We start from the raw sequence: 18,726 nt of genomic DNA, 5'->3' as shown, positions 1-18,726 counted from the left end.
TATCCCAGCATGCACTGCGAGACGTCAGGTCCCAGCAGGCCACGCTCTCTCCAGCTGGGGCAGCTCACAGCCTGGAAAGCGGTGGCTGTGTTCTCCACCTGGTTTCTTCCGCTTGTACTGCGGCCCCGAAATCCCCGACCCCCAGAGGTCAGGCTCAGCGGGCCTGCCCAACCAAAGCAGCACTTTAGGGCCTGACCCTAGGCCAGTTTGGGCAGTGCCCGTCTGCCCTCATTCTATCCCCACACCGTTTTTACGATCCCCACTGTGGCACGTGGCAAAGAAACCGAACCTAAGGAAAAATTAAGGAATTAGCTTAATGTAGTCGTATATCTACATTCAGGGCTGAAGAACTTCAAATTCAGAATTCTTTCCAGATCCACCAGAAGCCATGCTTCATGAAGGCAAGAGTTAACATATCTGTACCTTTGGTGCCATGAGCAGTGTCTGATCCACAGTAGTTATCTCAATATTTGGTGAAGCGCCTTCCACAGCTTGGAGTGTGTGGTTTCCCTAAGCTCTGGCTGCAGCCGATGTTCTTTCCCCCACCAGGACCTGAGCCCCGGGGTTTGAGTGATAACTCAGTACATATCCATACACCACATCCTTCACAAATTTGTCCCATGGTCCCACTTGAAAAGGTGCTCTGAGCCTGTCCATCAACCTTGGCAGTCACTGGCATGAGGGGCAACTGCAGACGAGGGCCCATAATAAAGAATCCAAAAGCAGGAGAATTCTTAAATCTTTATTTAGCCAATTCTCTCAGACCCCAGGCCCTGATGACTGTCACCCCCACCCCTTCCCCCACAGGAGGCATTCAACTGAGGCCACAAAATATTACATACATTCGCACACATCATCAAAAATACCCAAGGGAAAGACCCTGGCTTTGACTGGCAAACAAGGCACAGACCTGGGCCAGTGCCCACACTCACACAGACCCTGGCACAGGGACATCCTCCTTGGAGGAGGCAGAGGCACTGTTGTTGCACCATGAGCCAGCACTCCCTGACCCCAGGGTGTGTGAGGAGTCAGAAGGTGCAGTAGAGGGAACCCTAGACTCTTTCTTGATGCCTGTCTTACCTTGAACACCCACGCTCGGTTCTGATAGGGTTGTCCTGAGACCCCATCCAAGACCCGAAACACACAACCTTTCACCATAGGTGAGGGCCCTCATCCCTGCAAACATGACCCTATTCTGTTTGTAGCGTCTCCAAGATTCTCATATCTGAGACACAAATTAAGGAGACTTCTGTCTCCTCTACCCCTGCTGCAAGCCTGGAGCAGCTTCCCAGGGCAACCCTGGCCCACCATGACCCAGTACACAAAGGGCAGAAGGATGCAGAGCCATGCTCTGCTACACCCACTGGTGGACACAGGGGGCCAGCTCCTTCGCTGTTCTCTGGGCTCATTCCCCCAGCAAGAGAGGGCCTCCATGCACACTCATTCCTTGGGCCACGTGGCCCTTTGCACACTCACACGGCACGCCCTTGGCGCTGCCTACTCTCTTCCTTCCACCCAGGGGTACGAGAGGTCACCCCAGGGGGCAGGCATGCAGGGCTTCCTGGATCTTCTGGCGGCAATACGAGTACTTCTGCAGGATCTGGCGGAGATGTTCCTCTTCCTCCCGCTGCAGGATGCGTAGGAAGTTGTGTAGCTCAGGCATGCTGAAAGCATCCCACTGTAGGGGGGAGAAGGGAGACACAGGCTACAGCAGGCCACTGCCAAACCAGCAGGCTCTCCCCAAAGAACACCAGTGCATCACGATCACACAACTAGGATGGGGCTTTCTAATGTCAGGTTCTTGCCTGAATGGTCTGTGTTAGGATTCCCAACAACAATCCATATAGAAGATGGGCCCCACAAAGTAGGGCAGTCACCTCGTGGACAGGCAACCAAACCAAACATTCCCTAGTTACTTGTGAACAGGTCGTGACCACTCTCTCTGAGTTTGATCTCACTCTGCAGATGCACTACCTTGGAGCTGTAAAGCTTCCAGGCAAAAGGTTCTAATGCCTGAAGGGGGTGCCTGCATGTTGTCCTGTGCCATCTGTGTGGCTTTGACCTGGCCTGAGATCAGAATGCCATCAGATGGACTCCTGCATCTCCTGAGGACTTTCCACAATAGGAAAGAGCAGTGCACCAAGACAGTTCTTCCTGGCTCCTTGGGACAAGCGCTAGGCCTTGGCATGAGTTTCCTGGAAGCCTTCACTTTAGCTACAAGGCTCATGTACTCCTGGAGAGGCTTTGCAGGGCTTGTCTGCAGCCCTATTCCTCCTTCAAGCCTGCAACCCACCAGTCCTGCCCAGTCACAACCAAGAAACTAAGGAGGGCTGTTACTCACGTTCACCTCCCCAGAGTCGTTCTCCTTCAGGACAAAGCTTAGGGCCTTCTCACTGGGCCCTGCAAGGAGCCGTAGCCGTAGGGGCTGCTCATCATCTGACAGCTTCCGGAGGTACACTGAGAGCCAGGCAGGGGGAAGGGAGTGTTTGATTAGAGGCAGGCCCAGCCCCCTCAGCTCCTGCGTGCACAGGCACATGCATATATACCCTCACACATGGTGGGGTGGGGTGGGAAGCCCACCTTGGCCATGGCGCTCAGCCCGCTCAAAAAGTGCAAACTTGCGGGGGTCATCCACCACCAAGAACTTGCGCAGCAGGGCCTCGATGACCTCGCGTGCCCGTGTGCGTGACAACACATGCAGGTGCTTGACAGCATCCTTGGGCAGGTAGAATGAGGTGCGGCGTTTCACAGCTGTACCCCGCCCTGGGCCCCGCCGGGCATCCTGCAAGGAGGGTGGCTTCTTGCTGGCAGGAACTGAGACAGGGCGCACCAGCTTCAGTTGAACCTTGATGAAGCCTGTATAGGAGCCATCCTTGTTCTAAAGAGGAGAAACCAAACCATGACTAGATGCCAGATGAGATGGAACAGATTTGGGCACTACCGGTCCACTTGGGGCTAGGCTGAGTGGGAATAAATCACTGCTTGGGTCTACCCAAGAATACCTCAGCTGTGACCCTTTGGGCATCAGGCACACAGTTGGGTTCCTGTCTCTCTCCAAAACAGGCTGTCAACTCACCAGGCTCATGAACAAGTTGCTGTTGATCTGGCCATTGTACTCCTTGATCTTCTGCTCAATCTCAGCCTGAGAAAGGTCAGGTGTCTCCCACTCCACGGGCTCATCCTGAAAGATGGGCAAGCATGGACATAGGATCCTTATGAAACCCATTCCTCTGCAATGCATGTCACAGGCAAGGAGGTTAAGCCCTGGGTGGACCACTCTGAAAAATGGCCTGTGGGCAGCCTTTGGAAACTGACAACAAAGTTTGAGGCTTGAGGAGAAGAACCCATCACTGCCCCTGGTTCTGCATGCTATGGGTGGAGACAGCCAAGGCAGAATCATTTGGCTTCTCTCTGCCACCTGCCTGGAGCCTCCTCAGCACCGGGTGAGGCCCTAAGGATACCTTAAAACCAAGGCAACTGAAAGCATGAGGCTAGGAGCCAGGAAAAGATCGGGGACTCTGAAAAGGAACAGCTTGATCCCAGCACCCTAGTTGGATGGGGTCAGGGTATACCCTGGAGAAGGCAGTCCACTTTGCCACTCTGCTCTGGCCATGGCCCACTGCAGGGTGAGAGGTATGGGGAATGGTACACACCAGGAGCCCAGCGACCAGTGGGCAGGACGAGAAGGGCAACGTCTACAACCTTAGCCTCCTTGGTGGGGGACTTGGGCCAGCCCTGCATGTCTCAAACATAGTGAGGAAACCACTATGACATGCCATTTGATCTTGACCCAATCTTCACAAATGACAGCTTCAGGCCAGTATCCAATCTGCCAGAAGTTGGCATGGGCAGCCTCCTGGTAAAGCCTGTCCCACAACTGCCAAACAGGGAGGCTTATGTACCTCCTCTCTGCTGTCTAGAGGTTTAGCCCAAAGGTGTTAGCTTTACCACTCAGCCCTTCCTCTGTTCCTCCAGGGACTGGATTCTTGTCTGAAGGGTGGAGTATGGGCCAGGGCTTCTGCCAAACTCCCTTGGTCCCACTGCATCACCCTTACCTCCTGTTGAAGTCAGATAGGCCCTAGTAGGAATGGAAGTGTCACAGACACAGGTGAGATCATCACTGACCAATGCCTTGTCCCAGGGGAGTTCCCATCAGAAGGTCTCCTGCAGAATAAGCTTAACCTTGTGCTCAGCTCTGAGCCCAGGACAGCCAGGCTTCTTCCTGACTACTGCCTTGGAGCCCCCTAAGCTTAAACCATCTCATGGGGACAATAGGAAGGACAGATGAGGGGGGTAGGGTAGGGTAGAGTCCACAGCCTTTTAGCAGTATGCTCTTTACCTAGAACCTGCTGCTGTTCAGTGGCCAGCAAGTACATGGCACTGAGGACTGAGGTTGGGGGAGGGGTGGGAACTGAAGCCGATTTGCTTCCCCAAGTTTCCAAAAGTCTCCTAGATGGAAAAGAGCATTGAGAAGTGAAAACTCTAGGGACTTCCCTGGTGGTCCAGTGGTTAAGACCCCACGCTCCCAATGCAGGGGGCCCGAGTTCCATCCCTGGTCAGGGAACTAGATCCTGCATGCCGCAACTAAAAGATCCCACATGCTGCAACGGAGATCCTGCGTGCCACAACTAAGACCCGGAGCAACCAAATAAATAAACAAATAAATACTGAAAACAAAACAAAACAAAAAAACTCTAGCAGAAAGCTTGTTGGAGACAGTGGGAGACCCTGTAGGACTAGTAAGAACAAATGGTCTGGACCCTGGAAAACAAGGGATCTGAGAGGTAAAATGAGGGCTGGAGGTTGGGAATAAAGGGTGGATGTGTTTGTTCAGGCCCAAGGAGAGGGCTTGAGACAGGAAGAAGTACCCCAGTGGGAAGGAGTGTCAGGATGGAAGGGGTGCTAGGGGCAGGAGGAAAGCTGAGCAGATTAGTGCCAGGGCAAAAAGGAAGAGAATTCTACTTACAGAACAGGGTGATCAAAGAGATGGCACTAACTCATTCCCCTTCCTTGTGATGGCTCTGAGCTCTAGCCTGGGTCCTTCCTCTTCCCTTCCTGGGTTATCTAGGAACCCTGAGCTGGGATGCAGTGACCTCAGTTCCAGCCCCTTCCCTTCTCCAGGTGAACCTCCCTCAGTATCTTTATTCATAGAACAAGGGACTTGGACTGGAGATACTGCACTGTCCTCCCAGGATTCTAGAGGAGGAAGAGTATTTTTTTCCATTTTCCGAAGCTGACTGCTGGAGGAGGATTCCAACAGCTGTCCCAGAGGGATACCATGGAATTTCCCTTCTGCGACACACTATAGCCATCCACCCTCTACTCTGCCACTGTCCATAGTGACTGATGGTTTTATTTTACATACAACTTGGGACTCCCCAGCCTCCTTTTCAATTGGTTAGTGTCTTGTGGTTTTCTTACCTTTCCACAATGGAAGATGGCTCAGGCCTGAGTGACACAGGGACAGTCCCAGGGATCCACACTCAAACCTTGCACCGAAACTCCGGGCTCAGCTTTCCAGGTATAGAATTTTCCCCTAAAGAGTTATCCACAACTCCCTTTTCTTGGCTCATGTAAAGAATTCTGCCCCACTGCTGCCAGGTATACTGAACTTTACTTCATGGTCCCCATCTCTCTTTCCTGATGGCCTGACCAGGGTGCTCTTCTGAAGTGTACCATCTCCGGAACAGTTATCTGAGCCTGGTGGCCACACTCATGGCACACATCACAGAGGTCTCTGATAATGGGGACACCTGGGAGACTCCGAGAGGCACAGCTGCTCCAGCACCGCAATTTATAGTCCTGGATTAGTAACCCCTATCTCTCTTGACCCCTCTCGGGGCATTTTACAATCTAGCCTTCCCCACCTCTTGTGGATAAAGTGTTCCTGGATGCTTACAGTCCAGAACGAGGCTTCCTTCCCATACATTCCCAGATCCCCTTTCTCCAGGTCCGCTCTAACTTTACTATACATGCTGCCCAAGCGAGCACTCCTGGTCCACTGCAGAGGAGGAGAGGCTCAGAATCTTCCACAGTCCAGTAGCTGGTGACAGGCCTGGACCGGCAAGAGATGGGGACCAAGCTGGCTCCATCCAGGAGTGCAAACGGAGGGGCCTGGACCTTCCCTTGCCTCTCTCCTAAACACTTCTCAATTCCCGGAGAGGACTCCTCCCCCTCCACTTCCTCCTGGTCCCCCAGAGAGGGGGTGGGAGCGCCCGCACGCGGAAATAGAGGTGTTAGTCTAGACTGCGCAGTCAGCCTTAGTAATCGGTGGATAATGCCTGTCCCTGGTCTACCCCATGCCACTTAGCTGCTTCCCCTGGTTCAACCGGTCTGTGACAGAAACAGCAAGGCCTCAGCACTCAGTACCGACGCGCTGAAAGCCCAACACACGGTTCCGAGGGCTGGCCCACGCTCACGGCAGGGCGGGGCTGCCCACAAGCTCTCGACCAGGCAACTTACCGGGGAGGATCGGGGTCCCAGCGACCGCCCCCAGCCCGCTTCCCGCAACCCCCGGCCCCCACCTGATCCCGGCGCGGCCTGCGCGCCAGTGAGGTACGCGCTGTGAAGTACTGCTCGAGCTCGGAGTCCGAGTCCTCCTGGCTGCAGTAACCACTGCTTGTCGTGCTACTCCAGGTCATCTCGAAAGAGGGAGTTCCCGCGTCCGCCTCGCCCATCGCCGCGCCCGCCGGTTCCCGTGCGCCCGTAGCCTCCCACCACCGCCCCAGGCGCGTGTGCGCGTGCGCCGGAACCAGTGTCCGCGCCGCAACCGTTAACACTGAAACGTAGACAGCGCGGATCTAGCTCTCATCTCGTTGGAAGACGAATGTCGAAGGGCGGGGCCACACGCGCCTCGCCTCCAGGAATGATCTCATCGCTCGGGCAGCTCAGCTCAGCTCAGCTCCGCCTCGCAGGCCCCACCTCCCACAGGGGAACTAGTTGGAACGTGTGCGCATGTGCACCAGCGTGGCCTCAAGGGCGGATGCGGCTGTGGGAAGGTACGGAAATTGTGCTTGCTCGGAGCCTCGGTGGCTCCGAGCGGTAAGGGCCGATTCAGCACCACCGGCACACCTTCGAGCCCGCGCGCAGAATTAGCTACTCTCTGCCGCCGGGAAGTCGGCTATCAGAACGTTCATTGCGCGTAGGGCCAGGCGGCCCTAGGGAACGCCTGCAATGTGGCCCGCTCGTCTGCGCATACCTGCCTTGCCTGTAAGCTCCCCGGTCCCGCGCTCACCACATTCGTGTCCCGCTCCAGCGCCGGTTCCCAGCCCAGGTCCCGGGGTCCGCAGCAGTCTAGGCAGACGAGCGCGCGGCAACGGTAGTGGCAGGTGAACTTGCAATCTGCAGAGAGGGCTGGCCGTGAGGCGGAGGAACCCCAGCACCAGCTCGGAGAAGCGTCCCGAGGGCAGAAGCGAAGCCCCGGGGTGAAGGCCGTTGCTCGCGGTGTTCTGCATGATCGGCCTTTTCTCAGGCCCCGTTACCGCCCACTGCTACGCAGATCTTACTGTTGGTCCCCCGGCGTCTTGAAACTGGCGGGAAGGCCTCAGGCGGTTAGGGATCCAGGCCTGCTCAACAGTTGCATTTCTAGAGCCTAGGGCAGAACTTCCCCCTTCCTCATTATCAGCGTCCCTCCCTCCGCCCATTTACTTGAAGGGAAAAAATTAAAAACTTTTAACCCAGTGCCCCCCCTCTAGTTGTCATTTGTTTCTACTCCCCTCACACCAAAAACTTACCAACACTGGTCTACAAACACTTAATTCCTCGCCTTCACCCTCTACCCATTCCGGTCAGGCGTGCCCCTCCCTCCAGGAAACTCCTGCGCACCGCCGAATCCGGCGGTCCTGTCTCCGTCTTCACCTCCTCAGCATCGTCTGATGCTTGCTCCCGGGGGCCCCCGCTACCCCGGTTTTCCTCCCACCCCCCTGCAGCTCCTGCTCAGCTCCTTTAGTTCTGTTTCAACTTCTAGATCTAATGGTGGAGTGTCCGAGGCTCAGTTCTGATCGCTTCCCTTTTCTGTGTACGCTGACCTACCCCAGATCCAAGGCTTCCATCACTGACCTCCCCACTGAGATCAAATCCTATGTGTCACTATCTTCATTTGGATGTCTAATAAACATTTCAACCCAACATGCCCAGAATTTAACTCACTTTCCTACCCCTTTTAATTCTTCACTTTTCCTCACCCTTACCCTTGCCAGTGTTCCTCAGCTCAGCAGAAGTCACTACCATTCTCCCAGTTGAGGCAAAACAAAACAAAACCACCCCAACTCATCCTTGATTCCGCCCTTGTTTCTGCCTCTGACACACACCCAAACTGTCCTGTTTTTCATTTCCATAGCCACTTTATTTCTCCTTGGGAACACTGCTGTATCCGAGCCCTTGTTCATGCTTTGTATTCTGTCACAACTCCTGTGCTCCTCCCAGCTGAATAAAGGACAAACTCCTGTACTAGATGAGAGGGTCTCCAGGCACACACAGGCTTGGGACACCTTCCCTAAGTTCCTAAATGGGCCAGAGCAGTGATTCTCAACCCAGGCTGCACATTAGAAGGATCTGTTTTTAAAAAATGCTGGTACACTCCCAGTGATTGAATCAGCAGGTCTGTGGTAGGGTCCAAGCATTGGAGGGCTGTAAAAGCATTCCAAGTGATTCTAGCTGGTATATAGCCAGTGGGAGAGCAACCTCTGCTTGCTGGTGATTCCTGGGAGGGCAGAAGCACCAGCTAGTGTGTGGCTGTGTTTCATGTTTTAGCACCTGGTTGACTGCACTTGCAATAGGTATTTGCTGAATACTCAAAACTCCTGCTTGCAGGGGGCCCACCCAAGGTTCTGACTTTTTCCAGGCCTGAGTCTCCCATAGGTGAGTAAATTCCCTTCACGGCAAGGATTCTGCAGCGGGACTTGGAGAGTGAATCTTTGGGAAGGGGCAGGTGTGGGAATATGAACTCAGAGACTGGTAGGCACAATGCCTTTCTCAAGAAGGGCCAAGGCACCCTTTAAAATTGAAAGCAGCACCTTGTTATTCACAGGCAACAGCCTCTGCCTATGTCCCAGACACAGGTGGAGCTTGGCAAGGTTATAAACCATTGGCCCCCCCTCTCTTATGCTATGGGGTAAAGGTAACGGACCTGGTCCGTGGGAACCGAACCCGCCGAGCCCCTCCGTCCCAACGGCCCTCAGCGACGGTGCTGCCCCTTGGCCACCCGTTTGTCTCCCGCCAGCGCACAGGGCCGCTACTCACGTGCGCACTGCAGGCCCTTGCGCACGACGCCCCAGATGAAGTCGCCACAGAGGTCGCACCATGTGTGCGTAGTGGGCCCCGCGGGCTGGAAGCGGTGGCCGCGGCCTGGGACCAGCTGCCTTGAGGCGTTGCGCGCTGTGCCCGGCGCGATGCGCAGCGCGTTGGCACGCTCGAGCCGGGTGCGGCCCGGGGCGGCGCACCGCGCGGGTGCCAGGTCCCGCAGCTCAATGAGCTCAGGCTCAGCGGACATGGCCCTGTCGGGCCGGGAGTCCCGCCGGCTCTGGGCTCAAGCGAGCGCGGGGCGGGCGGGGCAGCGGGGCGGACCCCGATGCGGTGCCGCCCCCGGGATTCAGGCAGAGCGGCGGGAGAGCGGAGGAGAGCGGCGCAATGGAAACCTGGGCGCCCGGGCTGTGTCGGCCCGCAGGCAGAGTGGGGCGGCGGGCGCGGCGAGGGGCTGCCCTCGCGGAGTCCCCGCCCTCCGTTTCCTATCCTCCCTTCATCTAGCGAGCAACTCCCCTCCCCCTAACAACCACGACGACCTCAAAGGGCCACGCGGAAACAGGCGTGTTTCTGGAAGCTAGCTTTACTGTACTGGAGGAAGAGGGTCCCCACATCCGACCCTTGCCCCCGGCCCAGGCCTCCTGCCCCAGCTTGCTGAGGCTGCACCCTAAGCCTACCCGCCGGGTGGAGCAGGAAGTGGCGAGCGCTTTGCTGGGGGAGATGGGTCAGCAGCTCTTCCCGCCTGCTATCCTCACCACCTGGGAGGCTGGGGCGCTTGCAGAGGCCGGACTGAGATCCAGAGGTTCAGGGGCACGGGGTTGTATGGCATGGGTGGTCGGCCCTCAGCAGCTGCAGCCTTCACTTGGCTCTGTCACCCTGGGCTGCCGGGACACAAGCCTTTCCATGCTTCTCCCAGTGCTTGACTTGGCACTCCCTACAGGCAAATGGGCCGGTGAGGATGCCGTGCTATGAGAGGTATGGTAGTGGGACTCAGGGGTCCAAGGTCCTAGGATACGCTCACCTGCAGCAATACCACTCATTCTGGCATCGTGAGCAGCGCTTGGAGGCCTCTGCGTTGCAGTAGGCACAGCGGGGCTGCTCTGGAGCCACTGCCTCTAGCACGTCCAGCCTGTAGGTCTCCGCCCACCTGGGAAAAGGGTCAGGAGGACTTGGCTGGACCTGGTGGGTGGGTGGACGGGAGCAGCCCTGCCCACATCCATGTCTTCTGCCTCCCTTCTACCCTTTCTGCCAGCTCAGCAGGCCTCACCTTCGTGCCTGCAGCCTCAGTTCCTGCTCCGAGGGGCTGAATACATGCTGCAGCTGATGCTTGGCAATAGCCTGCCACTTGCCTCTGTTCTCTCGCTCTAGCCGCTCCCAGATTTCTGGGATCTGGGGAAGAGAAGTGGAGAATGGCAGGGAGGAGCTGGTAAAGTGGGCAGTGGTCCTGAACAACTAACTTCCTAGTGCCTACCTGTTCCAACACCAGGTCCTTCTTAGGGGGCTGGGCTTCGGTCAGGGCCAGGTGGGCCAGGAAACCCTGCAGGTCTGCCAGGTTGGGCAGCTGGTCGAGCAGTGTGTCTGTGAGGAAGGCCCGAAGCTGCAAGGGTGTCCAGGGGAGACCAGTGTGAAGTGGTGCCGGTTAGAGGGTCGAGGAACAAAGAGGGCCTGAGCTGGGCTGAGCTGAGGGTGCCAGTGGGACCCATGTCCTACTAGCTGCTGTGTCACCTGAGGCCCAAGGTGTGGAGAGAGGGCTGGGGCTGAGGTGAGTGGGCAAAAATAAACATCAAGGGAGGCATGGGGCAGTGCTGGAGCGCTGGTGACTGGTGTGGGAGGAGTTCCCTACCTTGAGTAGCTGTCCTTTGGCAAAGCTTGTGAGGCAGTAGCGGGCCCGGGCCTCAGGGCTTAGCAGCAGATTGTACAGGGCGATCCACACCTGCCCATCCAACTTGCTCAGCTTTTGCTGCTCTGAGGGGGACACTGTCTGCCAACGGCCGCTCTCAAATTGCTGCAGCTTGCCTGGGGAGAGGAACCAGCATAATGTGTGCGGGCGTTGCATGCTCTGTGAGTGAGCCAGCTGTGTGGGCTAGGGATTGACCACTGTCTGGGCACAGGATGTGCCCATGCTGGGGCGCTGCTCACTTCAGAGCAGGGTGAGTCCTCAGTGGTGGACACACAGGCCCTGCCTGCTGCAGAGTCCAGGTCTAGGCCCACTTTGGGTGAGGCATCCTGGTATTCTCTGTGGGCAAGGGGGCAAAGTTTTCTGCCTGTGTGCAAGCTGCCCACATCAATCCTGGAAGATGTCCTGGAGGCAGTGAACTGGGGCTTAGGCAGGTGGAGGAGGACCTTACCGCCTTCCTGCAGGCTCCAGGGACTGTGCTCCAGCAGTTCCACCAGGAGACAGGGCAGATTGTGGGTGCTGAGCATGCGGCTCAAGGTGCTCAGGGAAAGGCTAGGGACGGGGATGGAGAGGTGAGCTGAGGCTACAGGCCCAGGCTCCCAGCCCTCCACTGCAGGCCCCAGGCTTAGCAGGACAGCCCACCTGTCCACACAGTCTGTGATGTAGCGCAGCACTGAGAGGGCCTTCAGTGCGATCTCAAATTCCATCAGCTCTGCCTGCTTCTGCAGCTCCTGGGGTGGGGCACATGGTGTTCAACCTAGGGGAGCCTGGGTCTAGCCCTTGCCAACCCCCGGGAACCCCAGCCCACCTGCATGGGGGTGCCATACTGGGACTTCTCCTCCTCAGGGGGGCCACCATGGCCACTCTGGGCGACCAACAGAGTCAGTTTGCGGTGGCAGTAGTCCACCAGGTCCAAGATGGTGTCCTCTGCTGACTCACACACCTCCTGAGGGGCAGGTAGAGGGGAAACATTCTGCCTCTGATGCCCTTCCCAAACAGACACAACCCCCCTTGCTGCCAGACCCTGGCCTAGGCTAGCCAGTGGGCAGGGCTGGTGCCTCACCTTGTGGAAGAATACTGTCTCCAGGAGGTTGATGATGGAGGCCTCATGGTGTAACTGTCAGATAAAGAGGAGGACAGGGCCCTGGGCTGCTGAGAGAGGGATAGGGGCTGCCAGCTACTCTCTCTAGTCCAGGGCCCTCTGAAGGGGTGGGAAGGGGTATGAACCGATGGCCCAGCTCACCACCATGTAAATGGGAAAAGTGTTCTGGGGCTTGAAGTCTTCCAGCCTGCACAGCACAGGGAACACCTTCTGCTTCCACATCTCCACTGCAATCAGCTCCACCACCAGCGTCGGGATCTTTGAAGGGGAGGGGAAAGGACAGGGATGATGAGGTGGGCCTACCTTAGCCTGGCAACCCTCCCATCTCTGGCTCAGCCCAGCCCAGCAGACTCTCCTATGCCCCATGAATTCCTTCCCGATCTCTCTCCTGCACACCTTCATTTCCAGCTGCCCCCAACATCTCTGTGGGGGCATTCCCCAGGCCTTCTCTTACTGGCCCTTGCCTTGTCCCCAGGCTGCCATGCTCCTCCTGCACCTGAGCCCTTGTCAGGTCCTCCCCCATTCAAGTGTACCTCTCAGGCCAGGCCTCCTGCTCATGCCCTCTCTCGTCCCTGTCCTTGTTCTCTGGCCTCCCGAGGCTTTTGTGTGCCTTGGTCTCACTCTTTTTTTTTTTGCGGTACGCAGGCCTCTCACTGTTGTGGCCTCTCCTGTTGCGGAGCACAGGCTCCGGACGCGCAGGCTCAGCGGCCATGGCTCATGGGCCCAGCCACTCCGCGGCATGTGGGATCTTTCCAGACCGGGGCACGAACCCATGTCCCCTGCATCGGCAGGCGGACTCTCAACCACTGCGCCACCAGGGAAGCCCTTGGCCTCACTCTTATTCAGGGCCCTTCACAGTGCCCTATTCCTACCTCACACCCCAGTAGGGGGCTCCACCTTTTCCTTGCAGAGGAATCTTTCTGTCAAGTGATATTTCAGGTCATCTACTGGTGCCACCTCCTGGCTCACATTCCAGTTAAGCCAGTCCCTGGTTTCTAACTCCCTCTCTCTCATGTTGGGAAGGTTGCCTTCTTCTATGACAAAGTCCCATCCCACTTCAGTGGGTGCCTCCCTCTAGCCCGACAGTCTTTTCAGGAATGCCTTTAGAACTTGGGCCCTCCCCCTACAGCCTAGGCTGTTCTAGGATCCAGGATTATCTCCCTAATCAACTCACATTCTGCACCCCACCTGGCATGCCAGGGTCCTGTCCCATAGGGCTGCAAAATCAAATGTGAAACACACTTTTCCTTTTCCTTTGGGGAGGACAGGGGTGCCAGCCAGAGGGAAGTGCAGGCACCCAGGGTGTTCCTGAGGGGTAGAGTGGTGGGATGGGGGGTGGTGAGAAGACAGGAACCCTGCCTGTGACTCCAACATACCTTCCCATGGGTGACCAGCAGCTCCTGGATGGGCTCGCCCTGGCTGGCCGTGGCATCAAGGATAGCCTGCATGTTCAGCTTCTCGAGGTTCTCATGCTGCTGGTTCCACCTGCCCAGGCAGGGTGTGTGTGCATGTGGGTGCACATGTGTGCAGTAGGAGTGGGTGTGGGGGTTGGGTCCTACTGAAGCCTAACCGGGGTCCAAGGTGGCTCAGAACCATATAACCCTGTCTCGGAGAGCTTTACCTCCCCACCGAGGGGCCCGTCCACGCCGGGCAACCCCTCCCCCCAATGTCAGGCCCACACTCCCCCACTCAAGGACTCTGACCCCATGACTCCACCTGACCCCGGATCCAGCTGCCTCACCCTCCGGAGCCCATCTCGCGCAGCTGGAAGCTGCGCAGTCCCCGCACTAGCACGTCAGCCTCCCCGGGCAGCAGCAACTCCAGGTCGCCCATGTCGGCGCAAGGGACAGGAAGCGGGAAGGTGGGGTTCGGCTGACCGCGAGCAGCGGCCTGCGCTGAGATGGGGATGCTGACACGCTTGGGGACCACGGTCTCCTGCGGAGCCGAAGTCTGGGACCCTACAGTTGTAGAGCGGTTGCTGCGCGTCAGTCCTCGCCGCCATGGAAACGGTTAGCTCAACGCCTGCGCACTGCGGCCTGGGTCCCGCCCCTGCTGGCGGCCCGCGCTGGGTCCCGTCACGCCAGCGTCTGCCTGCTTGCCAGGCTGCGGGTAGCAACCCTCCTTAGACTCCTGGAGCTTTCTCCCAAACAACTGGCTGCGGCTCACGGGTCTCCCTGAGTTACAGACTCTTGAGGCCTAGCTTCCTCCTCGGATGGACGTCAAGTCGGCCCGCCCCCCACCAGCTCTCCCTGTAGCTGCTCCCTCTCCGCCCACACGGATGCTCCTCTCCGTGGCCTCCTCGCTCCAGTATTCCTCGCGCGCAGCTCCACCTTGTTGGCTCTACACCCGAAATACTGCGCAGGGCTCACAACTTCAATCCATCCTAGGCCAGGCTGCCATCACCTCTCATGAGGTAACTACTGTGGTCTTTTTACTGGACCCATTTCCACCCTTGACCTTCCTGAGTAGCCAGGAGTCTTTTTTTTTTTTTTGGCCGCGCCGCGTGGCATGTAGGATATTAGCTCCCCGACCAGGGATTGAACCCGGGCCCTCGGCAGTGAGAGCCCTAAGTCCTAACCATTGGACCGCCAGGGAATTCCCACCAGGAGTCTTTTAAAGGTGTACATGAGACATTACTTCCTCACATGAGTGTGAATCTGGCTGCCTCTGGCCCTCAAAATACTATGTCCAAAGCAGCTTACCAGCAACTCTGCAGAATCAGGCTCTTGCCCTCTCTCCTACCTCGGGACTTCATTTCTTCCCCCTCTCCCCCTTGTCTTCTACAATATGTTCCAGCCCCATGGGCTTCCCTTGGCTTCCTCATACATCCTAAAGTGGCTTTTGCTTCAGGGCTTTTGCGCCTGTTACCTCTGCCTGGAATACTCTTCCTCCTTCAGAGTTCAATTTAAGTCAGTTCAGCTAGGCCTTCCTTGAGAATCTGATGCAGAGCAGCCTCAGCTCCCATCCCAACTCACTTTTCATCTCAGCTTCCCAATTGATTCTTTCTGGCTATTTATTTGTTTATAATTAGCGGGCACTTTTACATGCCCATTGTTGGTTCTGGCCACCAGATGGTGCTCCAGGGCGTCGGACCATGGCTATTTCTTTCACTGCGAGTTCTCTCTGGTGGCTGACTCAGAGGCAGTATTCAATAAAGGTAGGTTGAAATGGATGACTTTATTTATAGAAATGAGGGTTAACCTTGAGACAGTATGGACTAGTTTGTAGGTCTAGTCCTCATGCACCAGGCAGGGCTTAGGAGAGAATAGCCATAGCTGTGTGCCTGGTCCAGCCCACACCAGCCTCACTTCCAGCAGATGATGATGTTGGGGTCATTTTCCAGCCGTTCATCCAGCTCTTGGTAGCTCATGCCTAGGTGGTGTGGTGGAGGTGAGGTCAGAAGCCTTGGCTTGGCCACCCTGCCCTAACCCCACCTCAGTGGTCCTGCCTGCCTCTACCTGTCTTGCAGCAGATCTCATCGTAACTGTGGCAGCCTGTGTAAAGCCTGGCAGGGTGGCTCCGCTCCTCCCGAGACACCCGCACGGGATACTTCTGTAGTCGCCGGATGAGGTTCTTCATAAGCCCGAACTGGATCAGCTTCCTGGGATGAGGGTCGAGGAAGAAAGGGGTGATGCTCTGGCCAGGCCTCCTTCTAGCCAGGCCACTCTCCCCTCCAGTTTTGTTTCAATGACCAGACTGGCCTTCAAACCCATCACCTCCAGGAAGCCTTCCTGGAGTAGCAGTGCCACATGATTCTGCTCACTAGGAATCTCCTGCTTTCTCTCTGACCCAGGGCTTGGGAGAGACACAGAGAGTGTACCTGCCCTCAGGCAAACCTTCCATGCCCCAGGGGATCCCCCTCTGACCGTTCATCAACGTGCTGCAGCTGTTGGGGGTGGCGGCCAATGAGATCTCTCACAGTAGTGCCAGGGCTCAGGCTGCAGTACAGCTGGAACACATCCCGGAGACTGGCCCTCTTGTGCCCTGTAGGCATCAGGGGTCAGCTCTCCAGGTGGCCCTGCCCTCCCTGAGATGGCCTCCCCCAGAGCCTGCCAATACCTTGCTTGGTCACGTAGGATAGACACGCCTCCTGCAGGGACTTGTCATCTACCAGGTCCTGGACCTTGGGCGTCGGGCAGTACACATTGGAGTACTGGAGGGTAGCAGGAGGCACAGGGGCCTGAGTGAAGGGCTTGGAAGTCTGATACAGCCCCAATTGGGCTCAGCCACATGATCCATTCTCCATTTAATCAGACCCCAGACACACCTACCTGGAGGATGGACACCAGTGTCACAACACCATAGTACCTGGGGGAGATAGCTGTACTCAGCTTCTGAGGGCCATGTCTTCCCAGCTCCCACACTCAGGGCCCCTGGGCTCTTCCTGACTGGTGACCCTGTCCTGAGTGTCACTGTTCCCCACTCACAGCAGGTTCTGGATGGCGATGCGCACCAGGTTGAGCTCCACGTCTGCCTCGGCTGAGATCTTCTGGACGTGGCGGAAACCATCAATGTAGGGCAGGATCTGGGCAGGGAAGAGCAGGGTCAGTAGGGGTGGGATGAGGCCAGGGCTGTGGCCAGCCACAGGTCATGATAGCCAGGGAGGGCTAGCATACCTGTTGTGTGGTGAGGTCCCACTGTGAGTTGAAGAAATCCTCCTTGTCTTTGGTAAAGACAGGCACATCATACTCCTGGGCCACAGGAGGGTCAGGACGCTGCTCTATCACCTTCAGGTGGATGGTGTTAGACTCATCTGCAGGGGACCCCACCCATATCCTCAGTGCCATCTCTTCCAAGAGGCCATCAATTACCATCCAGTCCTCCCAGCCACCCTTGAGGCAGGAAGGTGACTCTGGGTAGGGCCATCTTCCCCTTTTATGGAGCAACAGACTGAGGTCCATACAGGGGAAGGAACACGCCCAAGGAGCAGAGCTAGAGAGCTCTACTGGCCTCCTCCTCTCCAGCCCCATCATGCACTGGACCCTGGACATCATCAGCCCAGCTCATGGCTATTTCCTGGCCACCAATTTGTTCACGAGTCTTGTCCTTGACTGGGCTCACCTTCCCCTGCCACTTTCCCATCCCTCCTCGACCCCTCTGCTCTCCTTGCGGAGGCTGGGCCATACCGATGGGCAGAGTGCACCGGCCTGAAGCATTTAGCTCCTCCAGCAAGATGGTCATGATGGGCACCAACTTCTGTTTGCTCTCCTCCGTGGACACGAAGCTGCTCTCTAGCTGGATGGAGCATGGACAGCATGGTGGGCACACCCCAGGACCCTTGGCTGGCATCCTACCCTGGCAGGTTCCCGGGTCTGGAGGGCTTTGGAGACATGTGAACACCTTCCCTAACTCTGCCTGCCCATCCACCCAAGCCCATCGTGTTGCATACCTCCAGTGTGGTCAGGTAGCCAGCCAGCTTTTTGACGATGGGCTCAAGGGCACAAGTCTTGGCCTGGGCATCACACACAAAGCCTAGGTTGAAGAGCAGGGCATTGCGGCTGTACTTCTTGTGCTCGATGCACACGGGGCAGCCAATCAGTTTCTTCTCCATGGCTGTGCTGGACGAGGGGAACAGATGGGAACAGAGTCAGGCTCCTCTCACCCCCAAGTCTGTCCACTCCGCCTGGGAACCCTCCCAACCCCCCAGCTAGGGCCTCACACAGTGATGAGCTTATTCTGCAGCTCTGGCTTGGTGATGATGTACACCTGGACGGTGTCAAACAGCTCCCGGGAGATGAAGTCCTCGGGGACCTGTGGAAGGGAGTGACAAGAATCCCCTTAGTGGACCTTATAACTAGGTGGAATACACAGGGTGACCCCCAAGACCTAATCCCTCTTCTCCAGGGTTTCTCCTCTCTCCCATCCACCCAGGCCTACTCTTTTGTGTTTCCAAACACACATTATGTTCTCACCTACCTCCTGGCTTTTGCATATGCTGTACCCTCCACCTGGCACACTCCTGCCTCACCTAAATTCTTATGCATCCAGGGATACTAGTGGATCACCACTCACACCTCTCGTAGAACCTGGCACCTCCCTTGGGCCCCCACAGCCAGATTTCCCACAATCACTGCCTATGTGAATGTTTGTTTGCCTTGCCACACCGGGAGCCTGGGACTGGGTCTGAATATACTCTTGGTTCACGATTTTCCGCGAATGAAGGGGTGGCGTGCCTGCGTGCAGCACGGGGCACGGGGTTCTACCGCTTCCAGGCAGCTGGCTGAACTCCCCCGAGCGTCCCTCAACCTTGCCTCCCATGCCCCGCGAGCCCGGATGGCACCTGATAGGTGATCTTGGGTCCCAGCGTTGGGTGGAACTCGCTGAAGAATATGCATTCGATGCGGCAGCTACTGCCCATGGCGCTAGTGGGGCCGGGGTCCGTAGCTGGCGCCACTGTCCCTGGGAGCACCTGTCAGAAACAGCCCGGAGGTTTGGGCTGCCTGGTTAAGGACGCCTGCGCACTGAACACCCGTGAGGCCATCTGCTC

At 57.0% G+C, this 18,726-nt stretch overlaps 3 protein-coding genes across 4 annotated transcripts; all 3 read right to left on the bottom strand.

The window, feature by feature from the left end:
• Positions 1-729: 729 nt before the first annotated feature.
• On the bottom strand, positions 730-9,702 carry RASSF1 (Ras association domain family member 1). 2 transcript variants are annotated; one of them, XM_082639449.1, is made up of 6 exons: positions 9,241-9,702; positions 7,235-7,341; positions 3,077-3,181; positions 2,581-2,878; positions 2,342-2,457; positions 730-1,678 (listed from the first exon to the last, which is right to left on the bottom strand). In XM_082639449.1, the coding sequence occupies exons 1-6, from the start codon at positions 9,488-9,490 to the stop codon at positions 1,532-1,534; spliced, it is 1,023 nt and encodes a 340-aa protein (XP_082495575.1). In that variant the 5' UTR covers positions 9,491-9,702; the 3' UTR covers positions 730-1,531. The 2 variants fall into 2 exon arrangements, with proteins under 2 accessions (XP_082495575.1, XP_082495576.1); XM_082639450.1 differs by lacking the exons at positions 7,235-7,341; positions 9,241-9,702 and adding an exon at positions 6,525-6,832.
• ZMYND10 (zinc finger MYND-type containing 10) lies at positions 7,472-14,182 on the bottom strand. Its single transcript, XM_082639448.1, has 13 exons — positions 13,981-14,182; positions 13,616-13,724; positions 12,381-12,497; positions 12,201-12,254; positions 11,946-12,083; positions 11,780-11,868; positions 11,589-11,689; positions 11,084-11,256; positions 10,712-10,837; positions 10,508-10,629; positions 10,262-10,387; positions 9,918-10,174; positions 7,472-7,529 (listed from the first exon to the last, which is right to left on the bottom strand). Exons 1-12 carry the CDS (start codon positions 14,070-14,072, stop codon positions 10,099-10,101), a joined length of 1,323 nt encoding a protein of 440 aa, XP_082495574.1. The 5' UTR covers positions 14,073-14,182; the 3' UTR covers positions 7,472-7,529; positions 9,918-10,098.
• A 1,215-nt stretch (positions 14,183-15,397) lies between these two features.
• Positions 15,398-18,704, bottom strand: NPRL2 (NPR2 like, GATOR1 complex subunit). Its single transcript, XM_082639810.1, has 11 exons — positions 18,520-18,704; positions 17,899-17,990; positions 17,629-17,797; positions 17,366-17,474; positions 16,856-16,992; positions 16,667-16,764; positions 16,511-16,547; positions 16,299-16,392; positions 16,106-16,223; positions 15,698-15,840; positions 15,398-15,611 (listed from the first exon to the last, which is right to left on the bottom strand). The coding sequence occupies exons 1-11, from the start codon at positions 18,595-18,597 to the stop codon at positions 15,544-15,546; spliced, it is 1,143 nt and encodes a 380-aa protein (XP_082495936.1). The 5' UTR covers positions 18,598-18,704; the 3' UTR covers positions 15,398-15,543.
• Positions 18,705-18,726: the final 22 nt, after the last annotated feature.

Source organism: Mesoplodon mirus (assembly GCF_964341445.2).
Source record: "Mesoplodon mirus genome assembly, chromosome: 12".
In the NCBI taxonomy this organism is placed as follows: domain Eukaryota; kingdom Metazoa; phylum Chordata; class Mammalia; order Artiodactyla; family Ziphiidae; genus Mesoplodon; species Mesoplodon mirus.
Note: the sequence above shows the minus strand (reverse complement) of the source record. Positions and strands in the feature narration are given on the sequence as shown.

Coding starts and splice junctions, on each gene's coding strand:
- ZMYND10 (XM_082639448.1), bottom strand. CDS start 14,072: ATGGGCGACCTGGAGTTGCTGCTGCCCGGGGAGGCTGACGTGCTAGTG. Junction 12,498..13,615: donor TGCTGGTCACCCATGGGAAG/GTATGTTGGAGT, acceptor TCCCCTTCAAAG/ATCCCGACGCTGGTGGTGGA. Junction 11,869..11,945: donor AGTATGGCACCCCCATGCAG/GTGGGCTGGGGT, acceptor GCCCCACCCCAG/GAGCTGCAGAAGCAGGCAGA.
- RASSF1 (XM_082639449.1), bottom strand. CDS start 9,490: ATGTCCGCTGAGCCTGAGCTCATTGAGCTGCGGGACCTGGCACCCGCG. Junction 2,879..3,076: donor GCAACTTGTTCATGAGCCTG/GTGAGTTGACAG, acceptor TCTCCTCTTTAG/AACAAGGATGGCTCCTATAC. Junction 2,458..2,580: donor GGCTGAGCGCCATGGCCAAG/GTGGGCTTCCCA, acceptor CCTGGCTCTCAG/TGTACCTCCGGAAGCTGTCA.
- NPRL2 (XM_082639810.1), bottom strand. CDS start 18,597: ATGGGCAGTAGCTGCCGCATCGAATGCATATTCTTCAGCGAGTTCCAC. Junction 17,475..17,628: donor GCTACCTGACCACACTGGAG/GTATGCAACACG, acceptor TGCTCCATCCAG/CTAGAGAGCAGCTTCGTGTC. Junction 16,993..17,365: donor CCGGTGCACTCTGCCCATCG/GTATGGCCCAGC, acceptor GGTCCCCTGCAG/ATGAGTCTAACACCATCCAC.